General features: G+C 46.9%; 1 protein-coding gene across 1 annotated transcript in view; it reads right to left on the bottom strand.

Moving 5' to 3' along the window:
- Nucleotides 1-292: 292 nt before the first annotated feature.
- LOC144103270 (papilin-like) overlaps nucleotides 293-20,309 on the bottom strand; it is a 32,085-nt gene continuing 12,068 nt past the window's right edge. Inside the window, exons 4-5 of the mRNA XM_077636033.1 lie at nucleotides 17,397-17,570; nucleotides 293-1,096 (exon numbers count right to left, since the gene is read on the bottom strand). Coding sequence (XP_077492159.1) covers nucleotides 837-1,096; nucleotides 17,397-17,570 — 434 coding nt within the window. The 3' untranslated portion in view covers nucleotides 293-836. The remainder of the gene's footprint in view (nucleotides 1,097-17,396; nucleotides 17,571-20,309) is intronic.

Below are 20,309 nucleotides of genomic sequence, written 5' to 3'. Positions count from 1 at the left end.
GTCCTTTCTGGCGTCAGCTTTCGTCGCTGAAGCTACGAACTGATCTCTTTGCAATGGAGGGAGCAGCAAACGTGAGAGAGGACGTCGCAACCCAGAAAGACTGCATCGCGCCACTCTACATTACTGACCAGTGCGATAGCTGACAGGCCTTGTTCTACAAAGCTGCAACGCTTCGAATTGTACTCTTCAAGGTAACTTCAGTATCGTCCAAGTTCTCTGCATTAATACATCGCAATCTCAAGCTGCGCTTAAATTTTGCAACAGGAATACCTTAATCGCCGGTTATATTTCTTGATTGCATTGAAGAGTTTCGCTACTAAAGATGTAACAACTATATTTCAATACACGATGGCCAGTAAGAAAAAAATATATTTTTGCCACTTTATTAGGGCTACGCAGAGGGAACAATAATATACAGCTTGATTAGATTATTTCTGAAAGAAATCAGGAGCGAAAAAGTTTCTTTTAACGCATCAAACGGCTTGCTTGCCGATGGCCGCGAAATAATTTCAGACAAATCGAGCGTAAATTGGCGAATATTTTGTACTGAACTATAACTACCTGAAGGAAATCAACTTTGTGCCAAACAAGATAACATGTGAAGTTTTCAATACGCTCCATTACGTTTATCTCACAGGGGACAGTCGCGCAATTAACTATTTCTATAATAGTAAAATAGGTCCGCGCTGAGAGTTGCAATTTCAGGGCTCCAACATTCTAGGACGCAAAATTGAGCGTGTCCTACAATCTAACGTCTTGGGCTAGCGGGAAACGTGGATTGATCGTAATCGACATCTCCGGAGCTCTTCTTGGAAGCTGCGGCTTGCCGTTGCCACTCATACGCCGCTATGTACAGTCCGAGTGCGACCCTCCTTCACAACCACTTGACGGGCCGCTGGATCTGCCCTCGCGAGGCATGTCTCGGTGCAGGCGGCGTAGTTCGGGAACCGGTTTCGGCCGGCCAGGCACAGCTGCGACAGGTTTTCGCAGGCCGAGCTCAGCGGGTTGTAGAACCACTGGCGGACATGCAGGGACTCGTCGCATGCCTCGCCCACGACGGCACGCAGGCAGGTGTTCGGCGGGGGTGTCCCGTACTCTGCGCAGTGTGATTTAAAATGACAGCGAAATAGATGGTCATAATGTATTAGAATAAAGAGTCCTCTACTGAAGCGTTTTCAACCGTGCAAATATAAAAAAAATCATAAATATGGCGCCGTATCGTTTCAAAATGAAGCTGGTATTTCAGTTGATGGTTTTTTTAATTGTGTCCCTGTACCTCTCGTCAACCTTTGTTAAGTGGAATGAGGAAGTATATCTGCAAAAAAAGGGAGTGTGTATAGGTTCGTGCATAGCGCCTGCCCTTAGTGACTTGTTTCTTGCGAGCGCAGATAGGAGGATACAGAGTAATCTAGATAGTAAAGTGGTGATAAAAACGTTCCTGTTTGTAGATGATTACTTGGTTGTTCTTCAGAAGAGCAATGGAAGCCTTCTTCAGGTAGCAGAAAGCACTATACCTACCTTCGCGAAGTGTCTTGAGCCACTGTCCATTACTCAAGAGCTTCCTGTTGAAGGAATGATCCGTTTCCTTGATTTAAAATTAGTTTCTGTGAGTCGGGTTTGCTGGATGTATGAACCTATAGGGAATAAGGCTCTCTTACCATTTACCTCCGCACATACGAAGTTAGTCAACAGAGGAGTGGTAAAAACATGCCTGTCCAATGCAGTTAATAAGTCGTGCACCTGCCTAATGACAACAAGTTTCAATAATCAGGTTCATCGCCATCGGGAAGCGGGTTACCCGAGGTACCTTGTAGTAGCAGTAGCAGAAAGCATGCGCAGATAAAAGAAAAACACAACGTTGACAGATAAAGAAGAAGGTACCCGCAAAATTGAAGTAATACCTTATGTTCACAGGATTTCCCACGGCCACAAAAAGATTGGAGAGAAAATTGGTGTAAAAATTTGCATGTCAGCCCCAGAAAAACTGTCCCGCATGTGTAAGAACACATGTCCAGACAAGCAGGATAAGAAGGCCTGCTCTGTAAGGCATCAGAACCCATTTGTAACTTGTGCCGATAACGTTACATACAGGTTGCCACTTTCATGTGGCAAGTTGTATATCGGGCAGACAGGCCGGTGCCTGAACAAGCGACTCAGCGAGCACCACAGAAGTGTTAGAGATCAGGGACCAGGTAATCTGGCTCGTCACTGCCGTAGTCACAAGTGCACGCCTAACTTCAAGGAGTGTTCAGTATTAGGAAAAAATAGCAATCAAAAAACGAGGGAAATAATTGAAGCGGCAGAGATGGAAAAAGAGGGACTGGGAAATTGTATCAGTGATCCTTCGGTGTTTTTATCAATGAAAGACTTAGCTTTCTTAGGTGCAAGGCAGAGGGCGAAAGTGTGAAACTTGTGCACTGTTTGGTAGGTTTTTATTGTTTCTTCTTTCCTTGACACATCATGACCTTGACAAGATAATCATTGTTAGTTGTTTGTACGTGTGCAATACCTGACCTTTATAAGGCTGTCAGCGCCAAATAAAGACCATTCAGTGGAAGTAAGCGCTTGTGTTGTGTCCTGTGTATTCTGTGCGCTATGAATCCTCATGCTGATTACCCACTAGCCCGAACCCTGACCTTTCTAAGTCACATTACTCCGAAGCATTTTCGCAAAATTTCTAAAATGCTCGATCACTCTAATTTGAACGTTATTTTCATATCATTGTCACGACTAATGTGGTGTCGGTAAGAAGCTACATATCGGTCATCTGTACAGGACACCTAGGGTCTCCATGTACCATACTTGTTTTAATATGAGCCACGCAGGAAACGCATTAAATTACGGGAATAGAGAACGTAACGGTAGGAGCATTCTTGACAGAACCGTTGAAGAGTCGAAACCCGTTGCTCTTTTTCCTATAGCGAACAGTGGAAAAAGCTGGCGCTATTTATTTCTTGTTCTCTAGTCACTTGCAAGCATCCCAGCACGAGAACGTAAACGCAGAGAGCAATTTATGGAGTCTCCTATTGTGTTTTGTTGATTTTCCATGCCGCCATTCGTACAGATTAGAAAGGCTTGTTTCGCAACCATCGAAATGCAGGAGTCTCCGACTCACCGCCATCGGTATCATCGACATTGAGTTCAGGATTCCAATGACATTGCGGCGAACAGCTCATTGTGTCTAGAGTGTCGTACAACTTCTGAATTTGTGATGATAAACCACAACCTTTCGTTTACAGGCTGACAATTTTCCAATACACAGTGTCAATGGCGGCGAAGCGGCGAGAATGAAGACAGCACGGGCTATGTTTTACTCTGCTTCTCTGCTTGGCGCTGACAGTGCACCTCGTACTGGTTTCTGCTGCGCTTCCCCATCTGTTATATCGGCTTTCTTGAGAGCCACGAAAAAAAGGGCTGGTGATTTTTAAAAGGCGACGGATGATTTCTTTGATTTAGTTTCAACGACTTTCTAGTCACTAATCAATTTATGTGTGGGAAGATATTGTCACGTAGTGGGCAGTGCAGTCCAGAGAACAGAAAAACAGAGAAAATGGCTTCTAAACAAAACTTTTTTAGTAGGGCCGATTTGCGCTCGTAAAGAACTAAATGATTGCGTGGCGGCGTAGCAACAAGCGTGCTCGGCGGTTGTCGAGCCCACCGCTACCCGCCGTGCTCAGTTTAAAGCTGATAGCGAACTTTCGAGGTACGGCGTGCATAGTTACTAGAATAGTCTGTAAAATCCCAGAATAGGCTCTGCCTGGAGGCGATCAATCAAGATAAATCTGATCGTGCAAGATAAGCACATCGCAGGCACCGTTTCACAGAGGAATGCACTGCACGAAATATTTGGCGACTTATGCTGCTGTTCCATTTCGTAGGGCTTTTGCCTCGGCGTAGCGGGTCACGTAGTCCTTCGCTTTGGTGTTCCACTTATTTCCAAAAGTTCATTTTGGGAAAGGGCCAAGTAAGACCATGCTTATCTACTACAAGGGTCTTGAGGGGCTTTAATAGAGAGCAGAAAAGCTGCGGGTCGTGTGGGAGGTGTCTTTCATCGCTGACAATCTCGGCAGGTTTTCACACAATGTGCGACATCGGCAGGAAGACGAGGCCAATAATACTAGTCTTGAGTGCGGTACGGGATGCGAGAAAACCCGAGAGGTCCAGCTGTCGGCTCGTCGTGTGAACCCTGTAGAATTTCTTCGCAGAGACAAGCAGGTACAACAAGGAAGTAGGCTGTTTTGTTCGCTGCGAAGTTCTTCTTCATGAGGACATCATTCTGTACACACAAGGAAGACAGTCCTCGCTTGAATGAATCGGGGGGTGAAGAAACCCTGCTTTCCAGGTACTCGATGAGGCCTTTTAGGTCGGGGTGCGAGCGTTTCTGCTGTGCATAAGAGCTTCGGCTGATGGGTCCCAGGAAGGCGTCCTCATCGTTGTCCGGCGGCGGTGCATCTACAGGGGCTCGTGAAAGGCATTCGGAATCATAGTGCTTGCGTCCGGACTTGTTAATGACGGTGAAGCCAAACTCCTGGAGGCGCAGACTCCTTCGAGAGAGGCGGCCAGAGGGGTCCTTCAAATTGGCAAGCCAGCTCAGCGCATGGTGATCGCTGGTCATACCTTGAACGGTTGGCCGTATAGGTAGGGCATAATTTCGACGTAGCCCAGATGACGGCAAGACACTCCTTCTCAGTTGTCGAATAGTTAGCCTCGGCCTTGGAAAGGAAACGGCTAGCCTATGCGATGACTTTCTCCAGCCCGTCGCTTTTATGAACGAAGATGGCGCCGAAGCCCGCGCTGCTCGCGTCGGTATGAACTTCAATCTCGGCGTTTTCACCTAAGTGCGCGAGGATCGGTGGGCACTGTAAACGACGCTGAAGTTCAATGAAGGATCCTTCTTGAGGCACTTCCCACTTGAATGGCACGTCGGTCTAATTCAGCTGGGTCAAAGGCTCGGCGATGCGCGAAAGCTTTTTGACAAATCGTCGGTAATACGCGGACAGTCCGAGGAATCTGCGCACCGCTTTCTCATCGGCCGGTGGCGGACACAGTGCGATAGCAGCTGTTTTCTGCGTGTCTGGGTGCACTCCCTCCTTGTTGAGGATTTGGCCTAGAAACAGCAGCTCTTCAAAATGAAAGTGGCACTTATCTTCTTCTAAGTCTAGGCTGGACGACTTCATTGCGTTTAGTACTGTTCGAAGCCTTTTTAGGCGTTCGCTAAAGTTCGAGGCGAAGACTACGAAGTCGTCTAAATACACTAGTAAAATCCGCCATTTCAGGCCTGTCAGCACTGTATTCATTACTCATTAAACTTGAATAGGACATGCTGTTGGGCTAGTTGGTGCTGATTCATTGTGGTTGACAGCGCTTAGACATGGGCGTACTCAGCGCCTGTGCTGTCGTCTTTCTTATTTATGTTCCCTGTCAATGTGTCTAAGCGCTTTAAACCGAAATTGCTCACTACAACGTAGCTGGTGCAGAACAAAGAGCAAACGGCATCACGTTGAACTTGAAGAGGCCACCCGGAGTGATGAATGTGGTCTTCTCGCTATCTGTTTCATCGACCTCAATTTGCCAGTAACCGCTCTTCAGGTCCATCGATGAGAAATACTTGGCGTTGCAGAGCCGGTCCAGTGTGTCCTCGATGCGGGGAGGGGGTAAACGTCCTTTTTTGTTATGTTGTTCACGCGGCGGTAATCAACGCAGAATTGAAGTGCGCCGTCTTTCTTTGTCACTAGGACAACCGATGCCGCCGATGGGCTGCTTGAAGACTGGATGACATCGTCGCAAATCCTTTCTTCCACTTGGTCCCGGATGGCTGTCTTTCTCACAGTGACGCAGGGAAGGGGCTCTGGCGGATAGGTAGGTCGTGCTGCTCAGTTATAATGCGATGTTTGGCAATCGGCTTTTGTCGGACCTTCGGCGATGACGAAAAGTACTCGCTGTAGCTTCGAAGCAGATTGCGGATCTGGTTTTGTTTCTTCCTGGGCACGGCTGAGTTTATGTCGGACATGTGCTGGTGAATCTTCGGGGGCTCGTTTCGAGAGGGCGAGGGTGTCGCGAACGTCGGATAGTTCACCTAAGAAAGCAATCGATCCCTTGTTAATGTGCTGGTATTCTTCGCCGAACTTCGTCACCAGCACCTCAGCTTGGCCATTGCGGAAGCACATCCAATATTCCAGGACAAACATTTTGAAAATTGGAAAATCGTAAAACACTGTTATGAAAATATTGAATGCAATGATCCATCCTCCCGATAGGTAGCAAAATCTTTCTTACAAAGTGTTTCCATCGATAGTTCGTAGAGTTAAGACTGCCTTAGAAAACCAATCAGGAACGTTTTTCACGATAACAAAAAGTTTAATAGAAAAAAATGCCTAACTGCTGTTGATTGATCTCCGGGTCTATTTCCAACGCCAGATCAAAAATAATTTTTCCATAATTGTTGGGTATGTGTCCAATGCCTCTTGCGATGCTGATTCCTCGCTCTAGAAGCAACCTTGTGTTTCCCTCGCTGACAGCTTTCATGCTCTTGGCATCCGTGACACCTAGGCTGATGATAACACTTGATCCTTTGACCGGAGTGGGAGGCTCACTTCTTCATCTAGGACACCCAGAGAAACCTGCTGCTCCATGTTTGTCATCGAAGGAATGGCGTCGTCCGTCAAAAGCGTTATGAGCTTGGAACGCTGGTTGATGATCGCCTGATGATCAATTAAGAAATCTATGCCAAGTATCACGTCGCAGGAATGTTGTTGAAGTACTAGGAAAGTCGCAGGAAAGGTATGTACCTTGAGATTCACTCGCGCATTGCACGTTCCCGCTGACGTAATAAGGTGATCTCCTGCAGTGGCGAGTTTTAGGCCTTCCTAAGTGGTCGTGGATTTGCTCGGCTTTGTGGCGAATGTTTCATTCATCACGTAAAAGTAAGCTCCTGTATCGACTGCAGCGGTAACTGTACGGCCGTCGATAGCTACTTCTAAGTGGGATGTCCTGGCTCTTCAGTTGCACGTCGTCCTGGTCGTTTAGTCACGGCTTCGTCGGAATGTTAATCATGGCTAGGGCGTGCTGTTGGTGCTTTCCTTAGAGGCGACTTCTTTCTGAAGTCGAATGGCGTCGTTGTTGAGCTCCTGCTTTTACGTGGTATTGGCATAGTTGGGTGCGGCGTCTTCATTCGGCGTGCTCGCTGGAGGACCTCCGTCGTTTCCTTCGCAAGCAACCTGACCTCCACTCGTTGCTTTTTTAGTTTCCCTTAGAGGGGCTAGGAAACCCTCCTCGGAGAGCCGCGGTGTAGCTGCGACCCCGTGATGCAAAACATGTGGTGGACGGCGGCGACAGAGAGTGGGGCACATGGCTTGACGGCACGTACTCCCCTGTGAGCAGTCAGTCGTCGATTGCCCCTGGTCGTTGCCCAGAAAGTGGCCGTGGGGCATTGATGGCGAAACCGCGCAGGCCGATGCGTCTCTACGGGCAATTACGAATTATTTGGTCGCCATAACCAAAGTGGAAGCAGAGTGGGCGGTTTTCGGGAGACTTCCACTCGTCGCCTTTCCTACAGTCGTTGCGTCGCTCTTGAAGTAGGCGTGCAGGCGTCAAGGGCATCGTTCTTGGAGAGCTGGTTGGTAGGAGCGCACGACTGCGTAGTGCGGCGGCTTACGTCATGGCTTCACAATCCGCTAGTATCGGCGGTGACGAGGAGCCAAGCGCATGTTGCACTTATTCATTGATGATGTCTCTGAGTGACGATATCTGAGGCTGCTCCATTTGCAATGGCAGCAGTCGGCGCAGTTCTTTGCAAACAATTTCACGTATTAGATCACGCAGGCTATCCCTGCTTCCACCACGAACTCAGCGACGGTTTTTGGAGCATTCCGGATCAGACGGGCGAACCGTTGCTCCTTTACGCCACGCATCAGAAAGGTGAGCTCTTTTTCTTCCGTCATGTCAGGATTGGAAACCCTTCCGCGTACGCTGTCACGGTTTCGTTTAGGTGTCGAAATCGTGACTGCTGCAGAACCTCCGCTCTCTCCTTATGACTCTAGTGAATGTTCCCAGTAGCTGCTTCTTGAAGGTCGCCCAGGCCGTGAGGAAAGTTAAAACCACATTCTGGCAGGGCTGTTCAACGCAAAAAAGAAACGTTAATCCCAGGCTTTCAGCGCGGAAGCATGGTCGTGCACCTCAAGCCAGTCTTCTACATCATCGTGCGGTTTTCTATGGAACGTCGGTGGCTCACGGCGCTGGCGAGGCACTGTGGTCCTTGACTGTGCATCAGGGTCCATCGTGGGGTGCATGGCAGGATTACAGGGCAGCACCTCTACCACATGTCACTTAGTTGTGACTGCAGTCCAGGGAGCAAGACAGCGAAAATGGCTTATAAAGAAAACTCATTATTTCGACTGACTTGTGCCCGCAAAGAACTGAATGACTCGCAGTGGCGTAGCAACAAGCGCGCTCAGCGGTCGTCGAAAAGAACGCCCGGCGCTCTTGGCCGTGTTCAGTTTAAAGCTGAGAGTGCACTTTCGAAATACTGCCCGCAAAGTTCTCACGACAGTACGGAAAAAGCTAGACTCGGCTCCGCCTGGATGCGATCAATCGAAATAAATCTTGTTGCGTCTTGCATCACAAACAAATTGATAAATCCGCATGTCGGCACCTTTGAAGAATGAACGAACAAGCAGTACAAAGATTCACGGCAATATGTGCAGAGGTAGCAGGGTCATACAAAATTTCACGAAATTATTATAGACCAACAAAGGTCGAGTTCTCATAGAATGGTAATGAGTTCTCCGAACATATTGTTTCAGCGGTAGCAGTAGTAACATTTTGATTAAAATATTTCACACAGGAAGGAAAAGTTTGGTAATTGCCCGGACATTTGCAGTCTACTGTCTAGTAGATCTCAGTTACAGCTCGCCGAAATGAAAAGAGACTTGTGGAGTATTCACTGACGAAGTTTCGTTGTGATATTAAAGCTCTGTGAGAATCAAAGAAAATAATGACCATTTCTACATTCCTGCGAGAAGAGCACCATATTCAAAGCATTGGCGAGATGAATCTTCTCTAACTTTACCGGAGGGGGCGAAGGCGTCTCGAACAACGGATAGTCTAGGAATGCTGCTGTCGTTCCTCTGTCGATATCATGACATTCTTCGCTGAAGTTTTTTGCAAGCAGCACCTTAGCGTATTCACTGTAGGAGCGGCGACTGCTTTTGCGATGTCAAAGCCGCGGTCTAAGAGGAACTGCGTGTTAGACTCGATGATACGGTCGATGTTCTTAGCATTTCCGACTCCTACAGAGACCGCGACGCTTGACCGAGGTAGGACGCTTACTTCTTAATCATTAAGTGCACTATGGACTGTTTTACCTCCTGGGGTAGGGATAGGAGGTGTAACCTCATCGTTCAAAAAATTAATATGACGGACATAGACTGCACGGTGCCGAGTGCTCAGTTCTTAGAACATCTATGACTAATATCTCATCTCGGGAGCATTGATGTACGATTACGAAGTGCGCAAGATAGGGATGTCCGTCGATGACCATCTTCTCAGTGGCACAGAGAACCCTCCAGCGGAGTGGATTTGCGGGCCGCGAGCAGCAGTCGACACTTTCTTGAGGGCAGTCGCAAATGGTCCACAGATGTCAAAGTAGTCCACCTGTGTCCAGCAATGCATTTATCATGTGGCCTTTGGCATTCACTTCAAGATACGTGGTTCAGGTCTTCGCATTGCGAGCTGGCACTGGAATCCGGTTTCGGCTTCCTGGGGTGATGTGATCGAGGTTAGGGTGCGAGGTTCATTTCTCTGGGCAGCGGCGTCATTCAGAAGTCGTGTCGCGTCCTGGTCGAGCCAGGTTTTGTATACGGCGTGCTAGTGCGGCGTGGTCGGTTGCGGACGTTTGGAGTTTCGGTCGTGAGCAACTTACCTTCTAAAGTTTGTCGCTTTAATTTTTCATGCGCCTATACACCGGGGAACCTTTCTCGTATTGCTGGTGCAAAGGTACGGCATGGAGACGTGAAGCGCAAGGCTGAAGGCAATGGGAAGCACGGAACACAGCTCTGCAGATACTCCTGTGATGCAGGTAGTCGTCGATTTTTTTGCGGGCGTTGGTTCGAGCGTGGTCGTCGTGCATCAATGGCAAAACCACGGATACCGATATGTTGGTAGGAGCAGTGACGAAGAATGTGACCGGCCATACTGTAATGCAAGCACATCGAGCGGTTATCAGAAGTTCTGTATGTGTCAGATTTGTTGGAGATTTAGTGCCGCTGATAGGGTGGGTGGGCGGAGATTAGGAGGTGGGTTTTTGAAAGTTGAAAGTTCGCGCTTCGTCTGACGTTCTGTAGTGTGGCTTGTTTGTTTAAGTACAGCGCGGTTTCCGCACGATGAACCACCAACTAGCCTCTGCAATTCCTTTCTTAGCAGTCATTTCAAGTACAGGTGCGGCCAAAGTATTACGAAGCATGCTTCGGCGTTTGAAATTTTTTCACGTGTTCTGTAGATGAGATATGAGTGTGTCTTTTGTTTATACGCGAACGCGCCAGTGGCTTGTGCTAAGCTGTGTAAAAATTACATCTTAATTTTTCTTAGGTAAGGTTCAAAGCACCGAAGCGTGCTCCGTATTATTATGGCCGGGACTGTGCATCGGGCTTGCATGTTCCTAATCTCCCTCCGTTGCCCCGTGTTTACTTCATCACTTGCATCGCGGAGGAACGAACCAGGACCCAGACGCTCACTAATGCCCTGTCTCAAGGTTCGACGACGCCAGTGCTGAACGCAATGTTCGGTAGCGTGTCACCCACCGAGAAAACAGCAATGCGCATGTGCAAAATTCTACGCGTGGAGGGCTGGCGCAAGATTTGCATCTACCGGCAGTTCATCTGGGCTGCTTCTGACGCAACGCTGGACAGCGTGCCTGCCAGGTTCATGATATGATTCTTCAACAACCTCGCGGAAGAACTTAGCGAGGAACAGTGGAAACGTTCCTTTGCAATGCTTCATCGGAAAACACGCTTGAACAGAGCGGCGAATGGCCACATCGACCTCTCGAGTATTGAGTTGCCACCAAACGTACGATCTACCCTATACAAGGGCTCTAAATTTGCTATGCACCCTACAGTGAAACCAGTGCAGCTGCTGAAATGGTTCAAGATGTGGCAAAAAAAAAATACCTGAACGATTCAAGGCAGCAAGTATGGCTAAAGGTACGGGCACTGCAAAGTCAGTTTCAAAACTAAGATACAGTGACTGTTCAGCGCTCAACATTGTTCAGTTTCTAAAAGACAATGACCTTATGCTACAGCTCTCGGACAAGACCGGCATATTTGTGGTATTGAAGAGAGATTCACAGGAACAAAAAGCTGAAGAAGCCCTTCTGAAGAATTTTGAATAAATTTCGTCAGGCGGGAAGTGGTAGAATAAGAACACGCATGGCTGCGGCAAAACTCTGTGCACGACTCACCTTCAACAGGTTCGAGAAGGACATTAGGGCATGCAAAAGCTCCGTGCTCAGACCTTTGTTCACCGTAGAAATTCATAAAGAGGAAAAACTTTTGAGACTCATCATAGAAGATAAACGAACGTGGCAAATAATGTCGCTAGATATCTAAAGGCGCACTTCTCGAAGCTGTCGGTAGAAGACCACTTCAAAGTTCAAGGCTTGAATGAAATCACCTTTCTGCAGAATGATTCGCCGGTCCCGGTCACCTGCATTTCAGTTGATGTAAAAGACATGTATTATAGCATATCAAAGCCCAGAGCTATGACGGCTGTAGAAGACGCTATCGAATAACTTTGGTGCCACGAAGTTTCAAAATATCTGTGGCGTCAGCGTCAGTGGTTTTCTTGATCTACTCTGAGCCTACCTGGACTCGCTTTACATCCTTTGGAATGGAAAATGCTATGCACAGCGTGGAAGGATTTCCATAGGTTTCTATCTTCCACCAGTGCTGCTGGACCTTTACATGGTGCAAGGTAACCGTAGCTTAAGACCTGTTCTAGATAATCAAGGGTGATTGCGTGCTTCATATATGTGGATGATTTTTTCCCTTGCATCCATGATGAAAAGGTGGGCAGGCTGGACACTGCAGCAATAACCAAAGCCTTTCAACATGAGTTCGAAAGGTTGGAATTCACCTATGAGCTACCCAACCGATCAGCAATCCGGTTCCTGGACCTTGAAATCACGGAAGGCGTTTCGCACACCTGTTAGGAGTACTAGACCAAAGGGAAGAAGGCGATCCTGCAATACAACTCTGGACACTCGAAGCTCGTAAAAAGGTCAATCGCTTATGCCTGCACTAACCAGGCCACGAAAAGGTCGTGCAAACAAAGTAAAAAAAAAAAGCCTCGACTACCAAGTTGCCAGGTTACCGGAGAGCGGTTAATCAAGACGTCGTGCTGGCTTCAGTGGCGGAAAATGCGCTGAAAGGATCACTTGAAACGAAGAAGGAAAGCGATGAACCTACGCAAGAAAAAAAGACGTGGCCTATTGTAATTCCGTACAATCACAAGATTTCACATGGCCTAAGAAAGATAGCGAGAAGGCACGGTATCCCGGTCGTCTTTTCCGCCCCGAGAAAACTCGTGAGCCTTTGCGCAAAAGTCAACACACCTACAGAGCAACGAAACCCACAGTGTGGGATAGCTCACGAGACAAGATTTGTCTAGTGTGATAGGGAAGTAGTGCACAACATGCCGCTAAAGTTTGGGAAACAGTACATCGGACAAACTGGAAGGTGCGCAAGCACGAACAATTCTAATGGAATATGGCAACAAGTGTCAACAGATCCCCCACCCAGGAAACCTGGCTTCCAATTGTCCCCATTGTATAGACTGCAGTAAATGCGAGCAACGTTTTGTTGACACAACAATCTTTCGCCACGCAAAAACACAAACAGAACGGTAAATATTTGAAGCGTTCAAAATTAGCGCCACCGGTATAGAAAATTGTGTCAGTGCTAAATCATTAAGTCTTGAAGATGGCGAATTTGTGTGGCGCCGTTATTCGCACAGAGTAATGAGCACGAGTGATGGTTGTTCTTGTCTGTGGTGCTTTCATATTTTCTTTGTAAACAAAAATCGTCATGTCATTCTCTGCTTCACATAAAAAGCTTAACCCAGCCGGAAAATAAATTTAGTTGAAAGTTCGCGCTTCGTGTGTCGTCCTTATAATGTGTCTTGTTCGTTTAAGTATAGTACGGTTTCCACACGATATCAGGTGACTGGGTAGCGAGGTGGAACTGCAATAAATGTTTTTCCTAGAACTGGAGCGCCGACCACTTTTGTTCCCAAGAGTACCTACGTCCCTGAAGCCTGCTTAGTGTCAGGCCGCTCACCTGCACACCGAGTTTCGGGCAACTTGCCATATGTGGGCATCTACATGGCAAGCCTTCACCTGGGTGAAGGCCTGGGTGAAGGCCCTCAAGGCAAGTGCCTTCAGGTTAAATACGTCTAGGTTAAAGGTTTTGTGCTAAATGGATTTATTGCGAATGCCTTCATGGTAAATGCCTTCCGGGTAGAGGTTTTTACCTAGAAGGCCTTTAGTCCGAAGACCTTTATGTTGAAGGTCTTCAGGTCAAATGCCTTTAGATAGCAAGGATCTTAAGAGTCCACCATAACTGGGGATACTGCATGATATTGTGTGATTAGCCACAGTAAACTGTCCTGATTTTTTAATGCGAGCTCTTCATTTGGCTGGATTCCATTGAGAAATAAAAACGTTTTTAAACGAACTCTTTATTACGCTGTCTGGCGCCCACAGGTAGCTCAACAACTGGACGGCGTTGATAGCAAAAATGTGCTCTGCGGTCGTCAATATACAAATTTCCCAGTGCTCTCGACCACATTCATTTTAAAGCTGCCAATTAACCTTCTAGACAAGGCGCCAGAAGCGACCACAACAACCGCGAACAATGCGTAAGCGCTTTCATGTGGCTGCGATCATCTGAGGCAAGTATCACATCTGGCTTCACAAATAAAATAATAAACCCTAGTGCCGTCGGTTTTGCGCGTGAACAAAAAGTAGAAAGTTTCCTGGCAATGTGGGCTGAAAATGGCGTCTAAATGCGAACACAAGAAGAAGATTACGTAGTCCATCGCGTGTCTCTCTGAGGCGTTCCGTGTTTGGACTGAACAGAATGCTAGATGACGTGCGCGAGTGGAGTATCTCAGGAAGCGACGGCACTGCCACACTCAACACCGGAAAATAATGTTCTAATCTTTTATACAGCAAAGGGGCACAGTTGTCCCACTTGCTTCGAGTGCCGGCAGACAGCGCAATATTGGCGTACCGAATTTCTGAGTGATGATCATTACCAAACTATCAAGCAAAATACTCAGCCTGTTTTTCGTCTTCTAATGGGCACCTTAGGTTTTCTTTGTGTTTCTACGAGCCCGGATGCAAACTTAGATGAAGGTCATTTTGGAGGCAAAATTCAATTTTGAAAAATTGTAGAGCTTGAGCCTTCCGTTTAGTGAATTGACTGGTAATACTTATTGAAGGAATTTTCAAATAGATTGCGATTTTTATACGTCGAAAACACTGTAATACAAGCACATGTCCATCTGAGGTCTTTTCACAAAATCACTGATAAATATATATAATATTTTGTTGCAAAATCAGTGAACTATATGACTTGAAAGAGATGTGATTTCATTTCTAGAGTTATTCTCAGTTCTACTTTGCCATTTGTTTGCATGTGCTTGATTCATGCAGCTAATGTCGTATAAAAAGTTATAGGTGTTTTGACACCAAATCTTGTAACCGTACTTACTAAGCCTGTGGTACGGCTCCTGGCAATAAAAGCGTTACTTACGCAACATATCAGTTAAGCCACAAAAAATATTTGAAATAGTGTGAAAATTTCAAAAAGGCACCTGACTTTCTATACTGCGCGTTCTTATATCGAAAGCAGCGTCACATGCGGAATACAGACCGGAGTTCACATTAAGTTTCCGAATGATAATAGATAATTGGGCTATTAAGCTAATCACAAATAAGTTTTCCAGTCCTGGTGATTATGAAACTCCTCACTAAACTTCTGCCAGAATACACGGTGAATTTCTTGAGATTATTACATGCCGCTGCCGCCAGTTAGCAAAGCAAGTGGTTTCCTGGCTAGAAATCTGCCTTGAACGGCTTGGGGAGATACGTATGAACGCTGCAAGTGGTGCCAAAATCCCGTACCCTACATGGGTCTCTTGGTGAACTGTGAAGCTCTGTGCACTTCATCGAGGATTTGAACATTTATTTAAGAGTTGGCCAACTGTCACATGTTTCAATGGGAATGAACGCGCAGAGATGTCCAGAACGGCCGGCGCGTTTGGAGTCTGGCTGCCATGGAGGAAAGCGAACGCCGAGAGAACAGTGGTGCGCGGTGGTTCAGAGCTGTTCAGGCGGCGTTACGACTGCACCGTGCCACCACAAACTATCGCCGACAACCACATGTGTCAACACCAAAGCATGACCATATTTTCAAATGTGAGATGCGCGCGCCTGAGAGCATTCCTTGTTTTGATAGTCCTTACATGAACTGTAACGCCTATTGATTGCCGTTTCGGCAAAGCGGGAATGGCCGTACTTGGTGTCGCAAAAAGGCTTGAAAGCATTTTTGCCCCAATCATAAGGCCTAAGTTTAGGTTTAGCGTTCAGCGTGGAAAACTCCAGCGCTGTTTTGCTCTGCTGTGTGTGAGCAGGCGAGGTCGACAACCTCGAACTTCCCTCCATGTCTATGTCATTTACATCACGCAACAAAGCAGGTAACTCGCCGCTGTTTTTTGTATTGCTACGCCACGGCCACCGAAACTGAAACCAAAGGTACAAGGCAAGGGAATTGTTAAAAAGAAAATTAGGGAACCTTAGACTGCTTGTACGCATTGAATGCGAAAGCATTGTCTCATCGTGATTCCTGTTGCGAGGTTCATCAACGATTTTTTTCTTTCTAATGACACACCATTAGCATACAGTTTCAAGAAAACGCGTACACACGGTACACCTTTATATCACGAGAACTTCTATCATATATAAACCAAAGTAGGCCGCTTCAAATCAAGCAAAACCATACAAAGTTAAGATAAACCATGCGAAACCAGGGCTGAGTGTGAGAGCACGATAATTCGTGCTTAGAGCCAAGCTAAACCGCCCGTGATTTTTTATCTTTCTTGGATATTATATATTGTTTGTGTATGACATATAAGTAAATGTCTTAAGCTTCAATCAAATTTTTCTGTTTATTTAAAGCCTTAATATGAACAACAGCGCGGAAAAGCGCCAACGAAGCGGTCTTAGCCACAATAAAATGGCCGTCGCTGGCTTCACTTCCTCTCATTGCCATGCATAGGCGCCCTGTATTGCAGATTTCTTTTTCATATCCACCTTTGTCCTACGTCCTATAATCCTGGAGTAGCACCCTAGGCTAACAACCAGGCAGACCTCTCCTGTAATCATTAAGCTCCCTCTCTCTGCTGCACCTTGATCAGCAAAAAGTGAACACATGACGAGGAATTCGGTCGCTCTATTTTTTTGAAAAACAAATAAACGGTTACATATTTCCCTGAGTTAAAACGATTTTCGCTCCAAACAATACACGGATTGAGCGATAACACTTTTCCCACGCTGCACCGAGCAACAACCCGTGCACGAAATAAAGGTGCCTTGGACGACCTTCCAATGTCTTGTGGAACAATAAAACCGAAACAAGCGCTATCGCTAACCTACCGCAGCCTGAGGTCTGGCGCTTCTCTTAGTCAGGTCAGAGGCAGATACTTCAAAAACAAGAGCCCTGATTGCCACGCGCCAAGATCATGAATACCTACGCTGATACTTTTGCTGTGCACAGGTGTCTACACAGTCTATAGAAGCGAATTTATATACAGTTTACTGCGTGAGCAAACTGGTGTTCTGCAGCACACCCTCTGTGAGGAACGGTTAGGTAACCTGTCCTTATGCATGGAGTGCATCAGTGCACGTATTGGAAAGCCGTCGGCCTCTGGGATTTAATGAACGGCAAGTCACGGTTTCTTGTGGTCGCTTTAGGAGTGCAGGTGCCAAAATATCTTCCTAGGTATGAGATCAACTGTTATTAAACTGCTATGAGTGCTCGCGAGTTTCGAGCACACTAGCAGGTCTTCCTGCCGGTTACTATAATGTACATCTTGTGTTATACCTTGGACATTCAAAGCAGTGGAGGCCCGACTGGAAAGCTTTCGTCTCTTCAAGGGATTTCTATTGTACTAGTGCTACACTAGGCAATCTGCAGTGCTCAGATTTAAAGCCGGCCGTTTTTCAATACAAGCGAACGCGGCAAAATGATATCCTCTCTTGAAATCTTAAACTTACGCACGAATTCACAGCTTTGATAAAATAAAAGTATGCCTGATGCAGCATTAAAATAGGAACTTACTGCAGCCATAGAGGCAATCGTTCTCATTCATGAAGATCTTCGAGTTTCTGTAGCAGCCCTTGGAATAGTTCCACTCCAGGCACCTGCTCGAGTCCGGATCGAACACCCAGCTGGGCAGGATTTCGGAGGGAACGCACGTCTCTAGGATTACCTTCCGGCACTTGGACCAGCCCTCTGCAGCAAACCAAGGAGAGGGTCAAGAATGAATGAAAATCCAGGGCTTTATGACGAGTATCGAGGCACCTGAGGTTCTCATATAATCATGTAGCGTCACTTGAAACACATGTATACAGCAGCCGAGTACAAAAAATGACCGCCCAGCTAAGACCTGGTACCCCATCTGGTTACCTCTCAAAACACTGGGCATAGGTCATGGCTGGATTTTAACTCACAGAGTTGAAACTGGTTGGAAAAATAACTTTTGATCGCATCCTCAACCATCCTCTACAAAGTGGCGCTCATTAGAAGCGAGCTTCCGATGAGCGCTACTTTCCACGTGAGCGCATGCTTGCACACACGAGTTCGCACTATATCCACCGTTTCCAAAGGCCCTGAAGTCACTGTTACAGCTACGGGGTCCCATGTGACTTCACCTGTAACCACGTGCATTATCTAGAGGATATACTGTGCAACATGAACGATAACAACCCTGACATTGAGCTTAAAGAATTGCTACGCGGATATCAAGGCGCCGATTGCTCCGTGCAATATTATTTAAAAAACTGGGAACTTCCGAAGAGCGTATCATTGCTGCACACTAAGTTTAAAAAGAGTATATTGTTGCTGCCTAAGAAGCAGTTCGTGAAAATGAATGACAAATCAATGAGAGCTAGGCTGAGTACTATGAAGTGAATTTTTATAGGATGCTTGACGCAGTTTCCTGCGTAGGGATAGCTTCTCAGTTCCTTCAGTTCAATATTCCGCCATCTTCATGTAGTTGACAATACTCGTTATAATTTAAGTGGATCGATGGCCATGGCCAGCCGGAGTAATGCAGACATTGCTCGCGCATTAGCAGAAAGAAGAGAAGAGAGGGTTTGTTGAGGGGAAAGCAGAGATGTTGGCCGGAAAAATTAATATCTGGCCTGCTACTCTGCCGGATAACGAACCGCAGTAGACACTGCGGTGCCAGACAAGAGCGGGTAGCAAACTGGGCGTTTAATGAACGGCTTCTACCCTAACAAAACATCAGCCACTTTGTTCGTGCGCCGTCTTCGTCGGCAGTGTAATTACCAAGATGCGTTATTGCTGAATTGCACGTACGCATTGAAATGGAAGCGGCCGTAGCGGTGGCCTAGTCGTTTGCGCGCCCGTCGCGAATGCTGGTGGTGCGGGTTAGATCCGCACACCTTTCAGCTACCCATCGCTTTTAAATGGGTGCAAGTTTTCCCTTTTCCTGGTGCCGATCGTCTGTGGGATGAAATGTTTGGAAATGGCTTTCTGGCGTCGCCTTCAGTACACCAAATACCTTGTGTCATGTCGCTTTCTGGCAAAAGCTGCCCTTGAGTCATTAAAACCAAACTGCCATCGTCATCATGTCCCTCAAATAGAGAGTTCGACATCCAGTAAGAAACAGAAATTGTGGACGTGTTCACGAAGTGAGTTTCTTTATTTGGCGGTGTACAAACGTGAAATAGCACATGCAGAGTGCTAAGTCCCAAGCTCATGACCCGGAGCCACGAAGCTCACAATTTGAGAGCCATGGAGGCGCGGACCGGACCTGAGATCGGATGGCAGGAGTTCCGAAAAAAAATTGTTCTTTCCTTTGCAGCCTAGTCAGATATTATCGTCTGCCTTGACAAGCACAGGCCAAGCGGATGACATTGGTGGAAAAGTGCTTCAGCCAGTGACAAAAGGCGAAATGAATAAGGGCGGCATAGAACGGGTCGCCTTGATATAACCGGCGCTGTGATTGCTTTATCACGTAGTCCAGTCGGGTATCAGGCGCGCAAAAGGTACAGAAAAGGCACATATGACAGCCGTCAGCTGCAACGATGACAAGGGATTGAAGCGCTTACTGATAGAGAAGCTGGCAGAGTGGCAAAAGAGTCCCTTTCTATGTGAAACAGGCACCGTAGTGACTGAATTTAGCTGCCCATAAACCATAAGCCCTAATCCAAAAGCGGGTGTAGTTCTTTAAAAAATTTCGATATGCAAATTTTGGTGAATAAAATTTTTTTACATACTCTGTTGACTTTCTACGGATGTCCTATGAACAGCGCAAATGAATATTTGGGTGAGATGGGAAGGAATACTTTGAGATTTTGGTGTTAATGGCAGCTGAGCGGGCAACCATGCTGCGCTAGCGAGTATTCCGAGGCAGGGAATCGGGAATTCATGTTGATTGCCTACGCTTTTTTGTTGTTGCAAATGTTTGTTATCATATTTACGCAGATTATATTAGCATTGACTGGTGCACCCAATGGCCAACGCTGCGGTTATTCTCTAGAATAGCGTGTCACAGTCTAGTGTTATCTGCACTAAGAAGATAGCGAGTCCGGCCAGTGAAGTCAGCTGTGCGATATTATTTAGAATTCTTTCATGTGGCTTGTGACCAAAAGAAATTTTAGTGGCCGCGACTGCTTATCGACATTTTTGTGCATGTTGCATGGTGCCAAAAGGTCGCAGTTACGAAAAATCCCCAAAGCATGATGTACCGCCGTCAGCGCGCTTAACACGTACGCTCGACAGCGTGGCTTACACCGACGCCAGCGCGTGAAGCCTTGGCCTCTGGAGCCGAGACAATTCTCTCGGCATGTTTTCGGCGGATGACGATAGCTGGAGCGCAGTTCGATGTCACTTTTCTTTCGCTGGTGTGTGACCGACAAGGTGAGTGCACGGGCCCGTTTCGCTTGTGGCTGCACACTCGCGCGCACTGAAAACACGGGGCAGTTTGGTTATCTCGGCGACCTT

Source organism: Amblyomma americanum, chromosome 9, assembly GCF_052857255.1.
Source record: "Amblyomma americanum isolate KBUSLIRL-KWMA chromosome 9, ASM5285725v1, whole genome shotgun sequence".
Lineage (NCBI taxonomy): Eukaryota > Metazoa > Arthropoda > Arachnida > Ixodida > Ixodidae > Amblyomma > Amblyomma americanum.
The sequence above is the reverse complement of the archived record's forward strand: the minus strand, read 5'-3'. Positions and strand labels throughout refer to the sequence as shown.